This window comes from Rattus norvegicus, chromosome 1 (genome assembly GCF_021556685.1).
Source record: "Rattus norvegicus strain SHRSP/BbbUtx chromosome 1, alternate assembly SHRSP_T2T, whole genome shotgun sequence".
NCBI classification, from domain to species: domain Eukaryota; kingdom Metazoa; phylum Chordata; class Mammalia; order Rodentia; family Muridae; genus Rattus; species Rattus norvegicus.
The window spans coordinates 89,700,331-89,722,092 of NC_141534.1; the positions used below are offsets into that span (position 1 = coordinate 89,700,331).

The 21,762-nt window shown below is 49.1% G+C and overlaps 2 protein-coding genes across 3 annotated transcripts in view; both read right to left on the bottom strand.

Moving 5' to 3' along the window:
- Nucleotides 1–578: 578 nt before the first annotated feature.
- Nucleotides 579–10,844, bottom strand: Psg19 (pregnancy specific glycoprotein 19). Its single transcript, XM_087599926.1, has 5 exons — nt 10,582–10,844; nt 9,061–9,420; nt 5,752–6,111; nt 4,627–4,986; nt 579–2,009 (listed from the first exon to the last, which is right to left on the bottom strand). Exons 1-5 carry the CDS (start codon nt 10,643–10,645, stop codon nt 1,726–1,728), a joined length of 1,428 nt encoding a protein of 475 aa, XP_087456052.1. The 5' UTR covers nt 10,646–10,844; the 3' UTR covers nt 579–1,725.
- LOC102557319 (carcinoembryonic antigen-related cell adhesion molecule 3-like) overlaps nt 579–21,762 on the bottom strand; it is a 28,876-nt gene continuing 7,692 nt past the window's right edge. The window contains exons 2-5 of one of the 2 annotated variants that reach the window (XM_087559119.1): nt 9,061–9,420; nt 5,752–6,111; nt 4,627–4,986; nt 579–2,009 (exon numbers count right to left, since the gene is read on the bottom strand). In XM_087559119.1, the coding sequence (XP_087415245.1) occupies nt 1,726–2,009; nt 4,627–4,986; nt 5,752–6,111; nt 9,061–9,420 (1,364 nt within the window). In that variant the 3' untranslated portion in view covers nt 579–1,725. 2 annotated transcript variants of the gene reach the window in all.

The window sequence follows — 21,762 nt, forward strand, 5'->3', positions numbered from 1 at the left end:
AAAACTATCTGAGAAAGGATTAATAGTAAGAAGCACACAGAGAACACTGTGCAAGCATCTAATTGGAAAACAAGATGGCCTTTAGCATAAATGACTGGTGCTGAGAGTCATGTCATAATCTTAATTTCTGCTTCCCTCTGCATTCATGGCTGTTAGGCAGGGGGTGAGGTTGTAACCGGGGGCTGCAGGTTTCGTGAGGGAATAAACTGGAGATGCTGGTCTTGTTGGAGGGCAACATGGAACTAATGCTAGGTACCAGGCTATTAATTTACCTGAGTTCAGAATTAGGTTAGGTTCTCTCAAATGAAGACTGAACACATAAGATTTGGCCTCTCAATAACTCAGAGCTATCAGTGGGAGGCAGATTCTAACACATGGAGTTTGGTTGGTTGCCCTGCAACTGTGTGGCTTAAAGCATATTAAAGCATATTAAAGGCTGTGTGAGAGAGTCTTTCATAAGGAACATAAATCATTGAAGAGGGTGGTCACCCCACACAAGGTTTATCAATAATATTAATAACACTACAGGAAGCAGACAAGTCTGCAAAACTGAAAGAAACCCACATAGGACCAAGAGGTCGCACAAAATCTGTTTATGTGGTAATACACATATGTTTATTCACATTCTACTTCAGCATTTCAGATTTGAAGGGTCAAAACATTGTCTTCATCTGGATGGTTTTCTGAAGGAGCAGTGATCCATTGGCATGTTCTGAGCCTTGGACACTATGTTCAGACAACAGCAAGTTTTGATTGGTGGCTATTACAAACTGTGAGGCCATGGCTGTTGTGATGGTTTGTATATTCTTGGGCCAATTGCACTGTTGGAGGTGTAGTCTTGTTGGAGGAGGTGTGTCACTGTGGGTGTGGGCTTTAATACCCTAACCCTAGCTGCCTGGAAATGGGTATTCTGCTAGCATCCTTCAGATGAAGCTGTAGAACAATCAAATCTGCTGTACTGTGCTTGCATGGACTCTTCCATGCTCCCTCCTTGATGAAAATGGACTGAATCTCTGAGCTGTAAGCCAGCCACAATAAATGTTGTCCTTTATAAGACTTGCATAGGTCATGGAGTCTGTTCACAGCAGTAAAACCCTAAGACAGCTGTCAACCTCAGTTCCCGTCTTTATGTCAATATAGGCTTGAAACTCTCTGTCCACTAAGAACAAATTGAACATTTACCCTTTGGGCTACATTGCTCATCAATAGTGGGCTGAGCACTGCCAGGAGGGCACCCGTAACTAGAAAGAATGGATACAGACAATGTGGTTCATATACACCATGGGCTACTACTCAGCAATTGAAGAAACAGACATCATTAATTTTGAAGGCACATGGATGGAACTTGCTGAGGTAGCCCAACCCCAAAGCGGCATCCATGACATGTCCGCACTTATAAGTGCATATTAGCCATGAAATACAAGATACACACACTACAACCCACTGACACAAAGAAGGTAAACAAGAAGAAAGGCCCCGTGAGGTTGCTTGAATCTCACTTAGAAGGGGGAAATAGAGTTGGAGGGGAAAGAAGAAGGAAAGGAACTGGGTGGAAGAGGGGATGTAGAAGATAATGGGGGGGTTCAGGATCAGGTGTGAGGAGGGATGGGACAGAAGGACAGTTGGCCATGAGCATGAATGGAAATCTGTAACTGGCAGGGTTGCATAAGTGTGGACATCTCAATACAGAAAGGTCCCCACTCTGCTGTAGGATGAGAGGAGGGGTCACTCATTAATCACAGCCAGGCTGACTGGGCGACTGGTCTTGGAGCTGATTGGGTTGAAGGCCTCACATCGATACTGTCCAGCATCCTCCCTTCTGACATCATGTATCCTGAGTTGGCAATTTGATGGGGATAGGGTCATCCTCTCTGTGACCTGCAGATTCTGATTCTTGAAGAGCCAACGGATGGAGACTCCAGTGTTGTCCGACAAGCAAGTGAAGACCACTGAGCTCTGTACTGTCACTGTGCTCTCTGTGACTCTCAGGAAGGGCTGTGTTACAGGCTCTACAAAGAAACAGAGGAGGAGAGCAAATGACAGTAGTACTTCAGACAGCTCAATTCACTGCTCTACAGTTCAAACGTAATAAAGCTTCCAGGGAGGAGAAATTGGAGCTGTGACTACAGTCATTTCTTATACTTTGCATGTGTTAACTCACTGGCTGTGTGACTGTGATTTGGCCACTGAGTTTGCTGTGCCTCAGTTTCCCTATACTAGGACACACTGTCCTACATGATCATTGCAGTGCCTATAGTTAAGATTAGCTGCAAGCAATGTTCTGATCTGGGGATGGGGGAGCTGCTCACATCAGCAGCACCTGTTCCACTTACCCAAGGCTGGACTCATGAGGATAAGAAGCTGCCTGGAGAACTGTCACCTCTGTCCCTTTCCTTGGGGAAATTACTGTCATCTGAGTCTCTGAAGTCCAACAGAACAGTGGGTTTCTACCCTGGACTGGTCCACTGAGGCTCAGGAGAAAGAGGCACACATGTGACCTACATGACTGCAACTGTCATGGCAGTGCACAGATGATCCCATGCCATATGTGACTTGGACAGTCAGCAAAGCCTTGTTCACTCTCACCTATAACAGGAAGTCCAATGCTAGCCCTGGGGAGAAGCTCTCTGGAAACAACTACAGTTGAGTCTGGATCCTTGGCTTTCTGGTGCACCTCAAACTGATTTAGTAGTGAACGAGACCATGGAGGGAGGGTGGCACAGACTAAATCGGAAGATTGAAGGCAAAGAACAAGTTTGTCAATATTGAGATCTCTGTCTCTGGTGAAAAGGTGGGGTTCTGTGACCAGAGAAGCTTAAATCCATCACTCAGGAGAGGTGGGAGGCAGAGTCTGCACATCCCAACAGGACTGAACAAACAACCTCCAAGCCCTCGGTGCACCTGACTGTGTGTTGCCTCCTCTGTGTAGAACTGTGTCTTCATGTGTCTCCACCCTCACTGTCCTCACATGCCCACTCTCCCTCAGAAGATGTAGAGTGCAGGCAAACTTTTTCTCATTACTTCCTCCATAGACCCCAGCTTTTCCCCTCCCAGCCTACATTCTGGTCCAGTCAGCACCTGACTTCACTTCAAGATGGCCTTCCTGGTCAGTCTTTCAGCGCTTGACAGCTAAGGCCTTGTTAGAAAAAAAATCTAATTCGATATTTTTGGAAGGACCAGTGGCTACACAGGCTCACGTGCATATGGGTAGATAAGTAGATGTCCACAGTTCTTGCATATCCAGGTGTTAACGAGATTCTCATATTGGGAACTGTCAGCAGTTAAACCCCCAGCTGCAGTACCATTCCTATGTGAGGGGAGTGAGTGTGAGTGTGGCTGTTTGAGCAGGAGCACGTGTACACCATCCTGAGTGTACACTGAAGTGCAGGTCACAGCACCTGAATGGAGGTCAGAGGTTAACTTGAGGGACCCTTTCTTGTCGTTCCAGCTTAGGAGATGCCAACAAGTCTCTGAGCTCCCCTGGACCCACACAGTCCAGCACTGTTCTCCTCACCAGTGAGCAGGAGACACTGCCAGGGGCTCCAAGCATTAGAGAGGAGTACACAGTGGGCCTCCGTGGCTGAGGCTGCCTGCTCTGCCCTCGCTCTGTGCAGAACAGAATTTGTTACACCACTGCCCCAAGCTCTGCGGGCTTCTTCCCTCTGAGCCCAGCCTCCACCCAGGCAGGAGCCCTTCCCAGGCTGATGCTGTCCGCTGTCAAGGGTGGAGCCAGGCTACAACCTACATTCGTGGTCCCTGGAATTACTTCTCTGAGGTTTCTGCTGAGCTTGGCAAGAGCCTCAGGAGACTGGGCAGACTCTGAAGTCTTGGGCTAAGTTATTTTGCCATCCAGTGAACAACCACAGAATTGCACCTCATGTCTGGGTGCTGTCCGTCCACTTAAGCAACTCTGAAATTATGTCCTGCAGGAGAGAATTCCAGGAGCAGGACATCAGAGGATAAACACTTGCCAAGCAGACCTGTGTCCCCTGTCCATCACCTTGGAGACCCTGACATTCCTGTGAAGGCCATCCACACAGCTAGTTGAGAGCCTGGGCACCCTGCTGGTCCTGTCCAGCCATTCATTCTTGGCTGAGTCTCTGCAGAAGATATCCAGGGTATCTAGCATAACTGTGACACTCATAATAGTGCACTGGATGGTGACATATGCTGAGCCAACTTTGTACTGTGTCAGCTCTAACAGGACTCCAAATAACAAAACATTTGCCAGTGTTGCCTGGAGTCTCACCATCACACAGGTTTGCAGCCAGGAATGCCTGGTGCTCTGCCTGGGGAATCCATGGCTATGTCACCTAGGGCTTATCTGACCCCCACACAGTCTATGTCAGGGCTGTGTGCATGGTGAGATGCCCAAGGGTCAGATCTGAGTCTGACATCCTTGGGCTGACTTTACCCAGGATAGGATGGATAACTCTCTGCAGGAAAAGGCAGGGAAGAGGATCTCATCTACTGCTGTTTGCACCCTGCAGTAAGTGTTCAAATGCCCAAGAGAGAAGAGAGAACACAATGCAGTGTGGGAGAGCAGGCACAGCCCAGTCGTCACAGTTCAGTTATGAATTGTGCTAAGCCACACCCAGCACCTAGAAGACACTGAGAGTCACTTACTGTGCACGGTGACTTGCACAGGGGCTGATTTAATTTTGGAATTACTGTCTAACGTTACTAGTGTGTACAAGCCAGTATCTCTTGCAGTGAGGTCCTGGAGGAGCAGAGATCCGTTGGTGTAACCTGTCGCTCTTCCTCTGTGTGCCGGGCCCGGGAAGACAGACTTTGTCGCTATGCTGTATTCTGCAATTTTAAATTCCTTAAGGCTGTACACTCCTTTGTACCAGGAAAAGGTTTGCAGAGCTTCAGGCAGATTGTGGACATAGAGAAGAACACTTTCCCCTTCAACTGCATGCCGTGGCACTGGCTCTATCATGAGTGGGACAGAGGTGACAGGGTCACAGCACGAGGAAAGGGAGGCTGGAAGGGAAAGAAGAAAAGTCATCACATGGGATCACTGTGCTTGGTGGAAAGATGGCGACCTCCAACCTGAGGAGATGGATTCTTCCCTCAGCCTAGAGATGCAGGTGTGGGTGTGTCTCTCCCACCTGATGGAAGTCAGCAACATGGACTCCATTACCTCAGCGCCCAGGACTAGGCCTGGGCAAGGGATTGGAGCAGGCAGCTCTTCTTGGCAGGCCCAGGAATTATGCTGGCAGGCTTTATGTCAACTTGACACAAACCAGAGAGTAAGTCATCTGAAACAGGGAGCCTCAACTGAGAACACAGATATCAGAATGACTGGTGGGCAGGTCTACATCTTTTAACTGGTGATTGGTGTGGGAGGGCCCGCCCACTGTGAGCATTTCCACCCCTGGGCTCATGGTCCCATGTGCTATAAGATCAGGATAAGCAGACTACGAGGAGACCAGCAGTCTGCAGCACTCCTCCATTCTCTCCACAACAACCCTGACTTTCTTTGATTTTTTTCTGTTAGTTTTTTGTTTTGTTTTTGTTTTTTATGAAACTCTCCTGGGTAGTGATAATGATTACACTGGTTTGATGTACACAGTCAAAACCCATTGTTCACTGTCTGCTCGGAGGAGGAGTAAGTGACAAGTCCTGGTAAAATGGAACCTGGGACACTTTATAGGCAAGCCGGGGACAGACAATTAGGGCCAGAGCGAGACAGGCCTGTGTGTTAAAGCCCCACCCAACACTGTACAATCACAGAGAATCACTTACTGTTCACCTGAAGGTAAATGTGTGTTATTTCTACTTTCAAATCTGTACTCAGAGTTCGTAGGGTGTAGAATCCGGTGTCTTTCCAGGTGACATTCTGGAGCAGCAGGGACCCATTACTGTACACGGTTTCCCTACCACTATGCACAGGGCCCAGCTCATATGTGTTCTTGGTTGTTCTGTATCGGGCAATCTCAAGCTTCTTCAACACAAGCACCCCTTTGTACCAGAAAAGCGTTCGTAGATTCTCTGGAAGATTGTGAACACGGAGAAGAACGCTTCCCCATTCGCTAACGCTGACCGGCACTGATTCAATAGTGGGCTCGTCAATGTTAGAAGGACGCCCACAGACGAAAAGAGAGGCTAGAAGGGAAGAGAGATCCATCAGCATCAGGACTTTAGTATTTGGCTAAGATGGTGCCCTGAGTCCTGAGCAGCTGTGTCCAGTACTCAGCTGAGGTGTGAGAGTCTCCCTGCCCTAGCTAGTGGAGGTCAGTGCATTACCTCCATGCACTCCGTGCCCCTCACTTGTCATTTCCTCTCTATGCTGCTCTCTCCTCAGGTGTCAACATGGCCCTGCCTCACCGTCCTCAGATCTCTTGCTTACACTCAGAGTTGATGCAGATCTGTCTTCACTCTCTGACGCTTTTGCTGTGTTTCTCTTCCTTTAATGATCCTCCCAACACTTGATTCACATTCTAGCTTTCTTTACTGGTCTGTCTCCCAGTCCACTGGTTCTAAGGAATTTTGAGAACTGGTATGGGTCTAATATTTTTTAAAGAAAGGCTGCCTACAAACACATCATATGTCTGTGGAGAAATAATGAATGATTGAATGAAAGAATGGATGAATGAATGAATTATGACTCAGGACCATAAATGCTCATGGATTTAATAAATTCCTATATTTGAGGATACAGTGTTCAATGGTTCCATTAACTTTGATTATTTTTTTTTCTTTTTTCTTTTTTTCGGAGCTGGGGACCGAACCCAGGGCCTTGCGCTTGCTAGGCAAGCGCTCTACCACTGAGCTAAATCCCCAACCCAACTTTGATTATTTTTAAACTCTGTCTCTGTCTCTGTCTCTGTCTGTCTGTCTCTCTCTCTTTCTGTGTGTGTGTGTGAGTGTGTGTGTGTGTGTGTGTGTGTGTGTGTGTGTGTGTGTGTTTCTTTAAAGGGTGTTCCTCAGTGTGTGTGGGTGGATGGGTGCAGGACACCGTCCCTAGGTGGAGGTCAGGGAACGACTTGTGTTCACTGGTTCTCAGGTTGTCAGAAATGAAGCAAACACCCAGATCCACTGAGCCACATCATTGAACAACACTGGCTTGGTTTCTTATTTGGGATGTCACAGGGGAGAACCACAGTCTTCAGAACACTAGGCTCATGACGATGAGCTGTGGGTGACAACGATCTCCCCCTGCCCCTACTCCTTCACGCTCCTGCTGCTGATGAGACTGTCTCATGGTGTCATCACCTGAACAAACCCTGAGACTCCTCTTAAGTCACTGAGCTCCTGAGCAGACTACAGAGAATAGGTGAACTCGCTCCTCTCCCACTCTGCAACGTGTGGTCTCCTCACCCACGATCAAGAGGGCCTGACAGGTGGTACAAAACTGTGCAGAGGGTTCGCCCTGGATCTGTGGCCTGAGCTGTCCTCTGTCTGTAGCACATCTGGTCCAGCACAGCTATCTCCCTCAAGCCTCAGTCTCCTACCAGGTGGAAGCATATCCCAGAGTCCCGTGGGCTGTGGGTAACTCTGTTCTCTGCCCTGTGCACACTCAGTCCTACACACCTAACCTCTGCTTTGGGCTCTTTCTGTCTCGGCTCCACAGAGCTCACAGTGACAAACAAACCTCTGAGCATCTCTGTGCCCTAAGAAGACAGCAGCTCACCCAGGGGCAGCCCTCTGTTCTGGCCTCTTCCTGGCTCAGTCAGCACCAGTGAGTGAGCCTCTGCACTCCCTGGGTGACCCAGGAACCAGCTGGGCACCCAGTCTGCCCTGTGTTCTCAGTGCCCTGCATAGATGGAGTCTGCTCTCAGGAGGAAGGAGACAGAGATGTGTGTGAGGATCCCAAGGGGCCAGCTGTGTGACCAGTGGGGGAGGGGACAGATGCATTCTCACTGCAGTCACCAGTCAGGATTCTCAGGGAGAAAAGGGGCCCAGGAGCAGATGTGTCAGAAGCCTCACTTCCTGAGTGTGTGGGAGGTGACCTGAGTCCTGGAAGGACTGCTCTGGGCTCCATCGTCCAATGTAGGGATTCAAGATGGTGAGCACACTTCCTCTGGGTTCTGAGCTGTGAGGTGGCTCTCCCCATGTGCTGCCTGGCCTTTCTGAGATGCCTTGAACCTCTGTCTAGGTGATTCCCATAGGACACCCTTGCTTTCCCAGAGAAAATGAATGTCAGGAATGTGAACACCATCCCTTGGTGGGACAGCAGATACAGGAAGCAGCCGAGAAGTCTGAGAAGGCTGTGCCAATGGCCTCCGGGTCTATGGGGACAGAGATAAAAGCCAGGATACAAGGTGACATCCTGGCTAGGCATATCTGTTTATTCATATTCCTTGACTGTCCCAGGCTATCCCTGCTCTCCACTGTGGGAACTGTCAACCTTGGCCGAGTCTGCCTGTAGGAGAGGTTGTGCTTGCCCCAAAGGACAAGAACTTGTAAGGAGGCCTGTGTCCTCTGTTGCTCTCCTTCAGGACCCTGGCCTTCCTAAATGTCTCATAACCCCATCAGGACAATGGATTAATGACCTGGGAATCTGCCCTGCTGTGCTCTCCCGCTGGGTCACCAGGGATGACCAGGAGACCTAGCCTAATCATGGCTCTCATGGCAGTGCAGTGTTCCCGTCCACGTGGAGAAAGGCATTGACTACTTACAAGCACTCTGCTCCACAGACAGAAAGTCAAGGTCCATCCCTAGCAAAAAGCTACTCGGGGCCATCAGGACATGAGTCTGGAGCAGAGTTGTGGAGTCAGGGCTTTCTAGTACTCAACTCTGTAAGACTTCCATGGCCCCCAGGAAGTCTTTCCCAAGGACAGTTTCCTGCTAAGAACCTCAAGAGTCTAGGCAGAGGCTGATGTGTTTGGCTGACTTGCCCACCATGCATACAGATTTCTCCAAGGTGAAATCAAGTGAAGGATTGTGTCCAATTGACATTCTTCTCCACCATGTGAGTCCTGCACTAAATGTTCAAGCTCCAACATGAACACACACTGCAGGGGGAAGGGAGACACAGCCCTGGCCTTATACTTCTATGTGTCTAGTGGAAGGACACCACCCAGAACCCACAGTTCACAAAGAGTTACTTACATTTCACGTGAAGGAACAGGGTTGTATTTGATTGAATTTTTCCATGATTATTTATGATTCGAAAGGTATAAAATCCTGTGTCCTCCTGGGTGACATTTTTGATCCACAGGGACCCGTCGCTGTACAATGTCTCTCGACCACTGTGCACAGGCCCCGTCAAACTTACAGTATACCTCAGTGAATACAGTGCAATTCCACGGTTCATGTCGGTCTCCCCTTTGTACCAGGCGAAAGCTATAATGTTCTCTGGCAGATTGTCAGCACTTAGAAGAACGTTTTCTCCTTCAACCACCTGGGGCGGTGAGGACTTGAGGGTGACTTGGGCAGTGGTGGGCAGGAGCCAGCAGGTTAAAAGTGAGGCTAGAAGGGAAGAGAAAAAAGTCACCGATCCTGAGCAGGTGTGAGCATCCCTCAGCCTGTAGGTAGGATGCACCCTTAATGGAGGTGAGCAGCATGACCTCCATGCCCTCAAAGACTCAAAAGCTGTCATTTCCTCTCCAGGAATCCTCTACTCAGGTGTCCCCATATCATTCTTCCCATAGAGTGTCTGGTGAGAGGTGAAGCAGCTGTCTGACCTCTTCCTCCTCTTCCTCCTCTTCCTCCTCCTCTTCCCATTCCTCTTCCTCCTCCTCTTCCTCCTCCTCTTCCTCCTCCTCTTCCAGTTCCTCCTCTTCCTCATGCAATGCTCACTCTCAGAATTGTTTTCTGTTCTGTTTGAGGTTCCATTAAACCATTGCCTTTCTCTGGATACTCTGACTTCCAGTCCACAAGAAAAGGGCTTTGTGAGGACAGGGACTGGAATCATCTTTTTGGAAGGTTCAGTTCCTGAAAATAGATTAGAAACAAATTGGAGAGAAAAAGAAAAGGGAAAACGTGAAAAGAACTAGAAGAAAAGAAGGAAGAAAGGAAGGGAGGAAGGAAGGAAGGAAGGAAGAAAGGAAGGAAGGAAGGAAGGAAAGATTAATATTTCCATGGACTTATCTACATAGTGCCCAGGCTCAGAGCGAAGGGAAATCAATATATTCAAGTGTGATTTAATAATTCAGTATGTTCGTGTGGGTTCGGGAAAGCACAATGTCTTGCTGTGCACACTGCAGATGTATGACACACGCCTGTGTGGAGGGCAGAGAAGAGCCTGCAGGAGTCTGCATCTCCATCCACCCCGTGAGAGCCGAAGAATGAGTTCAGACTGTCATGTCTCTACACCGTGAGCCATCTTGCTGGACCTCCCACGGCTGATCTCTATTCAGAGAGTCACCCTGTCATGGTGGGGAATGTGGGGCTTCTGACCATGGTAGCCATTCTGACTGACTTTGAATACAGGCAGGCGGCTGAGGCTTTTGTATTCCCTCATCAGCTCCTGTCTGCTCAGAGCTTCCTGCTGCTGAGCCTCTGTCCCTCACTACAGCTTCTGCACTACATTTCAGAAACCCCAAGTTGTCTCTAGACTTCCCCTCTTCAGAAGACACTGGGCCTCTGATTTTTCCTTCCCCCACACAGTCGGATAGTAGGAACACTTACCTGTGAGCAGGAACCCCTGCCAAGGGCTACACCCTGAACAGAGAAGCACAGAGGACACCTCCATGTCTCTCCTCACTATACTGCCCTTGCTCTGAGGAGAAGACCTTCAGCTCCAACAAGGCTCCTGGCCTCTGCTGTCCTTCCTTTTGCTGAGCTGAGTTTCTTCCCAGGCAGGAGCACTTCCCAAAATCCTATGAGCTGTGGATAGTGGGGTCAGTGTCCAAGGCACTGCTCTGTCCCTACCACTGTCAATGCTGCTCCACATCCCTCTCAACTTTTCTCTCTTTATGTTTCTCCTGCAATCAACAGGTTGAGCAACAAGGCTGATAAGCATCAACATGCCCTCAGAGAACAACACTCATCCCAGGGATGACATCGGCTGTGTCCCGGACGTGACTCTGCCAGCATCAAAGAGGGAGCCACCATCTTTCCTATGTGGACCTGTGACACAGAGAGCCAGATGAGCACCCAGTCTGCCCTATGTCCTCACTGAACCGGGAAGGTGGCATTCCCCAGCAGAAGGTGACACAGATTTCTCTGAGAGCTGAAAAGGACAAACCGAGTGATGCCTGTGAATGAAGATTAATCCTTATCACTAATGTCACCAGTCCAGTTCCTGACCCAAGAGAGGCTGAAGAGCAGCTGTGTGAGGAGTTTTATGTTCTTGGTCTTGGAAAGGAGGGGACCTGTTTGTCCTAAAAAGGACTGTGGGCTCTTCTTCCTACGGACACTTTCATGGCATTCTTGCAGCAGTATGGGATGGCTTCCCTGTTTGTTGGCTGAGCCCAAGTTCTCTGGCATCTTCCTGAGTCAGCTCTGCCCTTGCTCTGGGTCCGCATCAGAAATCCTCTCTTCAAAGGACTGGAAGAGCTTGAAGGGGCTCGAGACCCCATATGAACAACAATGCCAACCAACCAGAGCTTCCAGGGACTAAGCCACTACCCAAAGCCTAAACATGGACTGACCCTGGACTCCAACCTCATAGGTAGCAATGAATAGCCTAGTAAGAGCACCAGTGGAAGGGGAAGCCCTTGGTCCTGCTACGACTGAACCCCAGTGAACGCGATTGTTGCGGGGAGGGCAGTAATGGGGGGAGGATGGGGAGGGGAACACCCATATAGAAGGGGAGCGGGAGGGGTTAGGGGGATGTTGGCCCGGAAACCGGGGAAGGGAATAACATTTGAAATGTAAATAAGAAATACTCAAGTTAATAAAGAAAAAACGGAAAAAAAAAAAAAAAGAAATCCTCTCTTCCCCTATGGGAGATGCCAGGAGGGAGGGGACTTTCCGGTTCCCACAGAGAGGGGTATTCTCAGACACAAGAAACAGAGTCTAGTGAGGGACCTCCAGGTTAGTAGGAAGAGGAAGGAAAGCTGTCTCCTAGTCAAGGTCATGATTCAGGGAAACAATTGTCTGAGTGTTGAGTGAGCATCCTGGTATCGCCCCCTGGAGTTCTCTGGGAGAACTGCAATCTCATGTCTAGGGCTACAGCAGAGGAGATCAACAAGTCAACTGTGACCTTCTCTGGATCCCTTCAGCACAGGTGGATGCAGGGTCTGTCATCCTGCCCACTGTGCTCTGTAGAACTCCTGTTTCCATCTTGTGTAGGGTGGGTCTAGGCAGGGTTCCATATCTTCCTAGGAGGTCCTGGACTAAAGTTGGAAGAAGTGGGCTTCCAGTGGCTGGAACCCCTTAGGAGGAGCCTAGAGTTCACAAAATGTCAAAAGAAAGACATGGTACATTTCTCCTCTGACTCAAAGGAAAGGCCAGTAAGGGAAAAGGGGTGCACCTGTACTCACTGGCCCATCTCTGGGGGCTCATTCCTTTCTTCTGTGGCCCCTGAGGGCACTTTGAGGATCTGCTATTAGAACAGGGAAGAGGATATTGATTCAAATGGATGCTCAAAATGCTCTTCCCTATCCACCACTGTAGATTTCTTTCTTTCGTCGTGATAAAAACACCCTCAACAGAAACCTTTCAGGAGAGCAGAGCATGCATTTCCTGTCCAGACTTGGGTCAAGGTGCAGCACGGGAGGAAGTCAAGGCACAAGACATGCTGTTTGCTGGCTCTTTCTCTGACTCATGCTCAGGTAGCTCTCTTAGACAACAGAGGACCATCTGCCTAGGGATGGTGCTACCCACAGTGGGCTCGGTCTCCTGCATCAGTTTAGACACTCCCTCACAGACATGCTCACAGCCAGACCTGATAAGGATGGCTATTCAGATGAGCAATCTCCCAAGTGACTCTGGACTGTGTCAAGGTGACAGATAATACTAACAAGGACACTGTATCAAACTGTTGTGTCCTCCTCCTCCTCCAAAGAGGGACTCCATAGGAAGTTCCCCATTCTCCAAGGGAGTGTCCCTTCTGTTCCCTGCAGAAATCACATGTGCTGGTGTACACAGCCCCACTCAGCTGAACATTCAGAGGCAGAACACAGCTCATAGGTCATTACCATTTTTCCCACTGGGCAGATACTGACAGCAGCAACAATCTGATGTCTGTCGGGAAGAGTTAGTGCAACAGCGAGTTCAACGCATTGGTTCCACCCTGACTCAGGACAAGCCTCCCAGTAGCCTTCATCCATTCCCTCTTATGTCTCCACTGGATTCAGAGCAGAAGCCAATCCTCACCTGAGATGAGACAAGAGATGGGAGCATTGGGGATAAAGGAGCAAAAGCATGGATCCAAGTTCTGAGTGTTCCTTCAGGGTCATGGAGATCACGAGAGAAAATGGAACAGAGAGAAAGGCATGAGTGGGTGACAGAAATGAAAACCACATGACTTAGGTACACCCCTCTCCCAAGGGAGTTCCTCCCACCTTCTAGAAAGGATCAATCTCTCTGCATGTCTGTGTCTCTGTCTCTCTGTCTCTCTCTGTCTCTCTCTGTCCCTCTGCCTTTCTGTCTCTCTCTCTCTCTCCCTCTCTCTCTCTCTCTCTCTCTCTCTCTCTCTCTCTCTCTCTCTCTCTCTCCTCCACCCCAAAGACCTATCCAGGATCTCCCAGGAGAAACCAGAGAGGCAAGAAGAAGTAGAAGAGACAGAGCTGGATCTCATGAGACTGGGAACTGTTTGTGCCCTAGGACTCAGCCTGGGAATTAATGTCTGTGTCTATCCACAAAGCCAAGGCTTCCTCCCAAAGCTCTGTGCTGACATTTCAATGACGCATTTAACCAGACCTGTAAGTTTTTTTCACTGTGGTCTTGTGGAGACCAATGGTGGAGTTCTGGAAAAGGGAAATATAGGACTCATGAGTAGCAGTGATGCTGGGAATAAAGAGACCTAGGGAGCAGGACTGGGGCTTCCCATTGAAAATCCAGGAGTGATGTGCAAGAGGGAGAGAGGTTGCCTGGAAGGAGAGGCTGAGGTTTGACCCTGGATGGAAATGAGTATCTGAGGAGAGCAGCAGCAGGACATCTGAGCCATTGGAGGAAACAGAATGAAGCCACCTGTGACATCAACAGAAGGAAGGGGAAACGCTGGTCTATAGAAGGCTACAGTATCTATGCTATAATGTCAGGTAAGCAGATCCCAGACAGACCAGGGGTGCAGGTTGGTAAAGGAGTACTCATGTGGGGTGCATGAGCCCTGCTCCATCAGCACCACATTACACAGAACCCCGCCAAACACTCGTGTGTTCACTGAGCCTGAGTTTAAGATGTCCCTGTATTTTCCTGAGCCTCTTTAGACAGAAGTCCCTCCAACCCACTCCAGCTCAACGCAGGGTCCATCAGGTGCTTGGGCTAGGTAAGGATGCCCTGTAGGGACGAAATGTCCTGACAGCAGGACTCTGTAGTTACACAGTTATGGCAATGAAAGGAGAGAAGTTACTCATAGATAATGTCCAGGTTGGATGGGTCACTTCAGATGGCACTCACTAGGTTCCAGGTTCACACTCTTAAGGACCTGTGTCTGTTGGGAAATTGAGTCATGGGAGTCCCGCTGTTCTTAGACAAACTCATCCTCTGACCTGCTAAGAGGCTGTGACCGTGTAATCTGGACATGTGCGCTTATTCTAAGTCTCAGGTTCATACCTTAAGGCTGCTATTGTCATGTTCTATTGGGCTGGAACTGTCATTTCTGATGGTGGCCTTGGGTAGCACTGCTGTGCAGACAAGAGAGAGAAAGCATGGCTCCCTGTGGGACCTCTGATCCTGGCAAAGGCTTCTTGCAGCCAGTGTTTGTCTCTGTAAATTTCACCCCCTACACATGTCCTTGATAAACCAGGCAGAAGAAACTGAGTGTTCAGATATGGTGGTCTCCTGTGCTGTGTGGGAGAAACAGTCTTTGTCACATGGGAGCTGAGCTGCAGAGCTTGATGGTACAGACCTAGGACCAGGAGTCATAGCCCCAGGGTCTCTCCTGGTCCTCACTGACCCACTGCCTGTCTTGTTCCATGGAGCTGTGTCCCTCCATCTGCACTGACCTCCACTGCTGAGCCTGTGACAGAGATCTCCAAGGCATTGCTATCTAAAGATGTCCTCCAGTCAGATGTAAGAAGACAGCACACTGAGCTTCCCTAAGGAACATCCACAGCCTGACCTCAGGGCCTGATGTGTGTTCAGAAATCTCACGTGAGACAATGAGCAAGCCTGGCATTCAGCTCACTACACAGACTAGGCCATCATCACATGGACCAACCTTCCCAGGGGTTCCAAGGTGACTGGGATGAGGCACAGGACCCCAGAAGACAAAGGATGAATCTCAGAAAAATGGAGGTCTAAGAGGCAGGCAGGCAGGATTGAGAGAAAACCACTTTCTTCCTTCACCTGGAATGCCCTGGACTGTACAGGGGAGGACCATGCAGAATACACAATTTGCTTTATTCTAATATTCTCTGGGTGGTGTTATTTTGTCATCATGCATATCTCTGCACCTCAACATCCACGGTGCCCACACAGGGCAGAAGGGGGCATTGGAACCTGGGAACTGGAGTGACTGATGGTTATGAGTGACCATGGGTGCTAGGAACTGGACATGGCTCCTCTATAGGATCTTCCACTGCTCTTAAGCACTGAGCCATCTCTCCAGCCCTCCTGGATGGGTGTTCTCAGAAGCAGAGCTGACTGGCAAAAGGTAGAGAGGAAGCATGGGCTGGGACTGTGGCCCCAAAGACAGGTGTGTTTGGCAGACCTGGGATAGGGGTTTGGGATGCTAACATTCTCCACAGGAGACCAGTGTTACTAATATCCATGGTCTAATGCCGATCCCTGCAAGGATTTCTCTAAAGAGCACAGGGAGGTGAGATGAGAGACAGAGAGTAAAGGTGTTGGAAATCAATGACTCCTGAGCAGAGTGAGCCCTGGGGTAGAAGCAGGATCTACCAGGAAGGTGAAGCAAAGCCCTGTCGATTATGTCCCAGGAGGACTGACAGCTGCACACACACACACACACACACACACACACACACACACACACACACAAACATGACTTCCTGTCTAGTATGTGGGCTCAGGAGTTCTGTAATGCCTCAGAAATTCTTCAGACACCTGGCTGAGTACCAGAGGCAGATCTAACTGTCCATTTGTTTTCCATTCCTGGACAAGTTGTCCCCTTCAGCATCTGATGACCAAGATTAACATCAACTCCTCCCTGATTCACAGACACCTGAGAAGGCCTTCAGGGTGGAGACACTGGATACGTGGCTGGAGACAGACAGCTTGTGCTTCACGTCTGTCACCCATGTCCAGTGTGAGGCTCATGTGACCACTGTGTTCCCTGTGTCTCTGTTTCTCAGTGACAGCACACTTGGGGAACAATTGTTGCACTGTCTACAAGGTAGCCTTAAATATGAACAAGGCCCTGACACTGGGGCAGGACACCTGTCCAGATCAGCAGTGTCTGTTCCTCTTTGCCTGCAGGAGAGGATTCATTAGAGGACATGAATCCTCCAGAGGACCTCTTTCCTCTGTCCCTCTCATGGGGACAGTGCCCTTCCTGTAAAGCCTCCTAAGCCATCAGAATTATTGCCTGATGGGCTAAGCATTTGTACAGCTGTGCTCTCCATTCTGAGACTCAGAAGATGCCCTGTGACCTAGCCTACCTGAGGCCAGTGCACTGTCCGGTCCCATGAGCTAGGACATTCAGGCAGCTAATGAGTCATTCTGCTCTGATAGATCTGACAGCTCAGATCCCAAGACTACACATATTCCCGCAGGTCACCTACACTCAGTGTTCTGGGACACTGAAACAGAGCCGGGATGTCCTTCTTGTCCCCTTCTGGTAAGATCCCACTGTTGCTGCAGCCAGAATCTCAGGCCCAAGGATCTTTCTCAGGATGTGTTTATGGTGAGAGTCACACAATCTGGGCTCATTCTGATACTATGACAGAGTTACACATGGAGACACATATGCACACAGACAAAGACACATATGCACACACACAGAGATACATATGCTCACATAGAGAGACGTGTGCACACACACTCTCAATCTACCTCTCTCTATCTCTCTCTGTCTCTCTCTATCTCTCTCTGTCTCTCTCTATCTCTCTGTCTCTCTCTATCTCTCTCTATCTCTCTGTCTCTCTATCTCCCTCTGTCTCTCTGTCTCTCTCTGTTTCTCTGTCTCTGTCTCTCTCTTTCTCTCTCTCTCTTTCTCTCTCTCTGTCTCTGTTTCTCTGTCTCTGTCTCTCTCTTTCTCTCTCTTTCTCTCTCTCTGTCTCTGTTTCTCTGTCTCTGTCTCTCTCTCTTCTCTCTCTCTGTCTCTGTTTCTCTGTCTCTGTCTCTCTCTCTTTCTCTCTCTCTCTCTCTCTCTCTCTTTCTCTCTCTCTCTCTCACACACACACACACACACAAACACAAACACACAAATCCTGCTCTCAACAGGGTAAGACATTTGGCTAATTCAGTGTGTCTACAGTGGCTATGTCGTCTGATAAATTCTAAAACTCCAAAGTGGCATGAAATTCTGACAGGATGTATCTGCTTGTTTTCTAATGCTAACTGGGTTTTCCAAAACTGTTTGCACAAGAGCATCGGAAAGTAGCTTCTGGGAACCTGCCCTTGGTTAATTCTCATTGGTAAATAACTCGGGAGAAGAGACAGGCAGGGTTTTAGGTTTCCAGGGCTCTGGACCAGGAGAAGGACAGAGAGCCGCCATGCCAGAGAAGGCAAGCAGGAGGAAGAGCCAGAGGACCACACAGAAGGTCCAGGAGAACACAGCCCAGAGGGAATGAAGAGCCACCAAGATGGAACCAAGACGGAAATTAGTTCATAATAATCACAGAGAGAACCCCGTCGGATGCAACTCACAGCAGGGTCTTTATTCTATGAGAGGTAGCTCACCCCTCCCCCAGCACAGCACCATCATGCAGGACGGTTTTAGGGGAGAGTCCTGAAAACTATCGGGGGAAGGATTAATAGTAAGAAGCCCAAAGAGATAACTGCAAGCATCTAACCGGAAGGCAAGATGGCCTTTAGCATAATTGACTGGTGCTGAGAGTCACGTCGTACACTTATGTTCTACTCCCCTCTGCATTCGTTGTTGTTGGGCAGGGGGTGGGGTTGTAATGTGGGGCTGCAGGTTTGTTGGGGGAATAAACTGGAGATGCTGGTCTTGTTGGGTGATAGCCTAGAGACTGGAACGAGGCGCAGGTCTTGTTGGAGGGCAACTTGGAACAAATGCTGGGTACCAGGCTGTTAACTTACCGGAGTTCAGACTCAGATTAGGTTCTCTCAAATGAAGACTGAACACAAAAGATTTGGCCTCTCAATAACTCAGAGCTATCAGTGGGAGGCAGGTTCTAACACATGGAGGTTGGGCGATTATCCACCAACTGTGCTGCTTAAGGCTTATTCAAATATAGAGGCTGTGTGTGACAGTCTTTCATTCAGGAACATAAAACACTGAGGAGGATAGTAACCCCACACAAGGCTTATCAATAATGTTAATACCACTACAGGAAGTAGACCAGTTTGCACAAAAAATGAAACAAAACCACATAGCACCAAGAGGTCACACAAAACCATTGACCACGTGGTGACACAAAGAGGTTTTTTTCAGGTTCTACCTCAGCATATCAGATTTGAAGGCTCAAAATATCCTGTCTCCATCGGGATGGTGTTCCCTGTAAGAGCAGACATCCATTGGCCTGCATTGTGCCTCTGTCACTGTGTGCAGACCCCAGCAAGTTTCGATTGGTGGCTATTACAAACTGTGAATCCATGGCTGTTGGGATGGTTTGTATATTCTTGGGCCAGGGAGTTGCAGAGTTGGAGGTGTAGTCTTGTTGGAGGAGGTGTGTCACTGTGGGTGTGGGCTTTAATACCCTAGCCCTAGCTGCCTGGAAATGAGTATTCTGCTAGCAGCCTTCAGATGAAGCTGTAGAACAATCAAATCTGCTGTACCATGCATGCATTGACACTTCCATGCTCCCTCCTTGATGATAATTGTGAACTGAATCACAATTAAATGTTGTCATTTATAAGACTTGCACAGGTCATGATATCTGTTCACAGCAGTAAAACCCTAAGACAGCTGTCAACGTCAGTTCCCCTCTTTATGTCAGTATGGGCTTGAAACTCTCTGTCCACTAAGAACAAATTGTATATTTTCCCCTTGGGCTACATTGTGCATCAATAGTGGGCTGAGCACTGCTGGGAGGGCACCAGGAGCTAGAAAGAATGGATACAGACAATGTGGTTCATACACAACATGGGCTACTGTTAAACTATTAAACACAATGACAACAATAATTTTGAAGGCACATGGATGGATCTTCAGAATAACATCCTGAGTGGGGAAGTCCAGTCCCAAAGAGGCATGCATGGCATGTGTTCACTTATAAGTGGATATTAGCCATGAAATACAAGATGCACGCACTGCACTCCACAGACCCAAAGAAGCTAAACAAGAAGGAAGGTCAAATGTGGATTGAAACCCACTTAGAAGGGGGAAATAGAGTTGGAGGGGGAAGAAGGAGAAAGGGAACTTGGTGGAAGAGGGGATATAGAAGATAATGGAGGGGTTCAGTATCAGGTGTAGGGAGGGATGGGAGAGAAGTACAGATGGCCATGAGCATGAATGGAAATCTGTAACTGACAGGGTTGTGTAGGTGTGGGCATCTCAATACAGAAAGGACCCCCACTCTGCTGTAGGATGAGAGGAGGGGTCACTCGTTCATCACGGCCAGGCTGACAGGGAGACTGGTCTTGGAGCTGATTGGGTTGAAGACCTCACATCGATACTGTCCAGCATCCTTCTTCCTGACAGCATGAATCCTGAGTTGGCAATTTGATGGGGATAGGGTCATCCTCTCTGTGACCTGCAGATTCTGATTCTTGAAGAGCCAACGGATGGAGACTCCAGTGTTGTCCGACAAGCAAGTGAAGACCACTGAGCTCTGTACTGTGACTATGCTCTCCGTGACTCTCAGGATAGGTTGTGTCACAGGCTCTACAAAGAAACAGAGGGGATCAAATGACAGTAGTACTTCAGACAGCTCAAAAAGTCCCTCTATTGCTCATTAATGAAGCTCCAAGAAAGGAGAAATTGGAGCTGTGACTACAGTCATATCTTATACTTTGCTTGTGTCACCTCCGGGGTTGTGTGACCCTGATTCAGCCAATGAGTTTGATGTGCCTCAGATTCCCTCTACTAGGACACGCTGTGCACAATGGTTGCAGTGCTTATAGTTAAGGTCAGGTATGAGCAATGTTCTGACCGGTGGATGGGGGAGCTGCTCACATCAGCAGCACCTGTTCCACTTACCCAAGGCTGGACTCCTGAGGAAAAGAAGCTGCCTGGTGAACTGTCACCTCTGTCCCTTCCCTTGGAGAAATTATGTTCATCTGAGTTACCATAGTCCATCAGAACAGTGGGTTTCTGTCCTGGCACCTGTCCACTGAAGCTCAGGAGAAGGAGGCACACATGTGACCTACATGACTAAAGCTGTCATGGAGGTGCACAGCTGATCCCAAGCCCTATGTGACTTGGAGAGTCAGCAAAGCATTTTTTCCTCGAGCTATAACAGGAAGTCCAATGCTAGCCCTGGGGAGAAGCTCTCTGGAAACAACTACAGTTGAGTCTGGATCCTTGGCTTCCTGATGCTCCTCAAACTGATTTAGTCGTGATCTGGACCATAGAGGGATGGGGAACACCATTTAATCAAGAAGATAGAAGGGAAAATAATCAATATTGAGATAGCTGTCTCTGGTGAAAAGGTGGGGTTCTGTGACCAGAGAAGCTTAGATCCATCACTCAGGAGAGGTGGGAGGCAGAGTCTGCACATCCCAACAGGACTGAGCAAACAACCTCCAAGCCCTGGGTGCACCTGACTGTGTGTTGCCTCCTCTGTGTAGAACTGTGTCCTCATGTGTCTCCACCCTCACTGTCCTCACATGCCCGCTCTCCCTCAGAAGATGTAGAGTGCAGGCAAACTTTATCTCATTACTTCCTCCATAGACCCCAGCTTTTCCCCTCCTAGCCTTGATTCTGGTCCAGTCAGCACCTGACTTCACTTCAAGATGGCCTTCCTGGTCGGTCTTTCAGCGCTTGACAGCTAAGGCCTTGTTAGAAAAAAAAATCTAATTCGATATTTTTGGAAGGACCAGTGGCTACACAGGCTCACGTGCATGTGGGTAATAAGTAGATGTCCACAGTTCTTGCATATCCAGGTGTTAATGAGATTCTCATATTGGGAACTGACAGCAGTTAAACCCCCAGCTCGCAGTACCATTCCTATGTGAGGGGAGTGAGTGTGAGTGTGGCTGTTTGAGCAGGAGCAGATGTACACCATCCTGAGTGTACACTGAAGTGCAGGTCACAGCACCTGAATGGAGGTCAGAGGTTAACTTGAGGGACCCTTTCTTGTCGTTCCAGCTTAGGAGATGCCAACAAGTCTCTGAGTTCCCCTGGACCCACACAGTCCAGCACTGTTCTCCTCACCAGTGAGCAGGAGACACTGCCAGGGGCTCCAAGCATTAGAGAGGAGTACACAGTGGGCCTCCATGGCTGAGGCTGCCTGCTCTGCCCTTGCTCTGTGCAGAACAGAATTTGTTACACCACTGCCCCAAGCTCTGCAGGCTTCCTCCCTCTGAGCCCAGCCTCCACCCAGGCAGGAGCCCTTCCCAGGCTGATGCTGTCCGCTGTCAGGGATGGTGCCATGCAAGGGCTCATAGTGATATCTGTACCCTGAGACCGCCCTCTGCTGTTTTCCCATTGTGTCCTTTATGACACAA

Excerpts from the sequence above, each read along its gene's own strand:
- Psg19 (XM_087599926.1), bottom strand. The coding sequence starts at position 10,645 with ATGGAGGTGTCCTCTGTGCTTCTCTGTTCAGGGTGTAGCCCTTGGCAG. Across the intron at positions 9,421-10,581 it reads GCAGGGGTTCCTGCTCACAG|CCTCACTTTTAACCTGCTGG; the intron begins GTAAGTGTTCCT and ends CTTCCCTTCTAG. Across the intron at positions 4,987-5,751 it reads CATTTACCTTCAGGTGAACA|CCTCCCTTTCCTCGTGCTGT; the intron begins GTAAGTGATTCT and ends TTTCCCTTCCAG.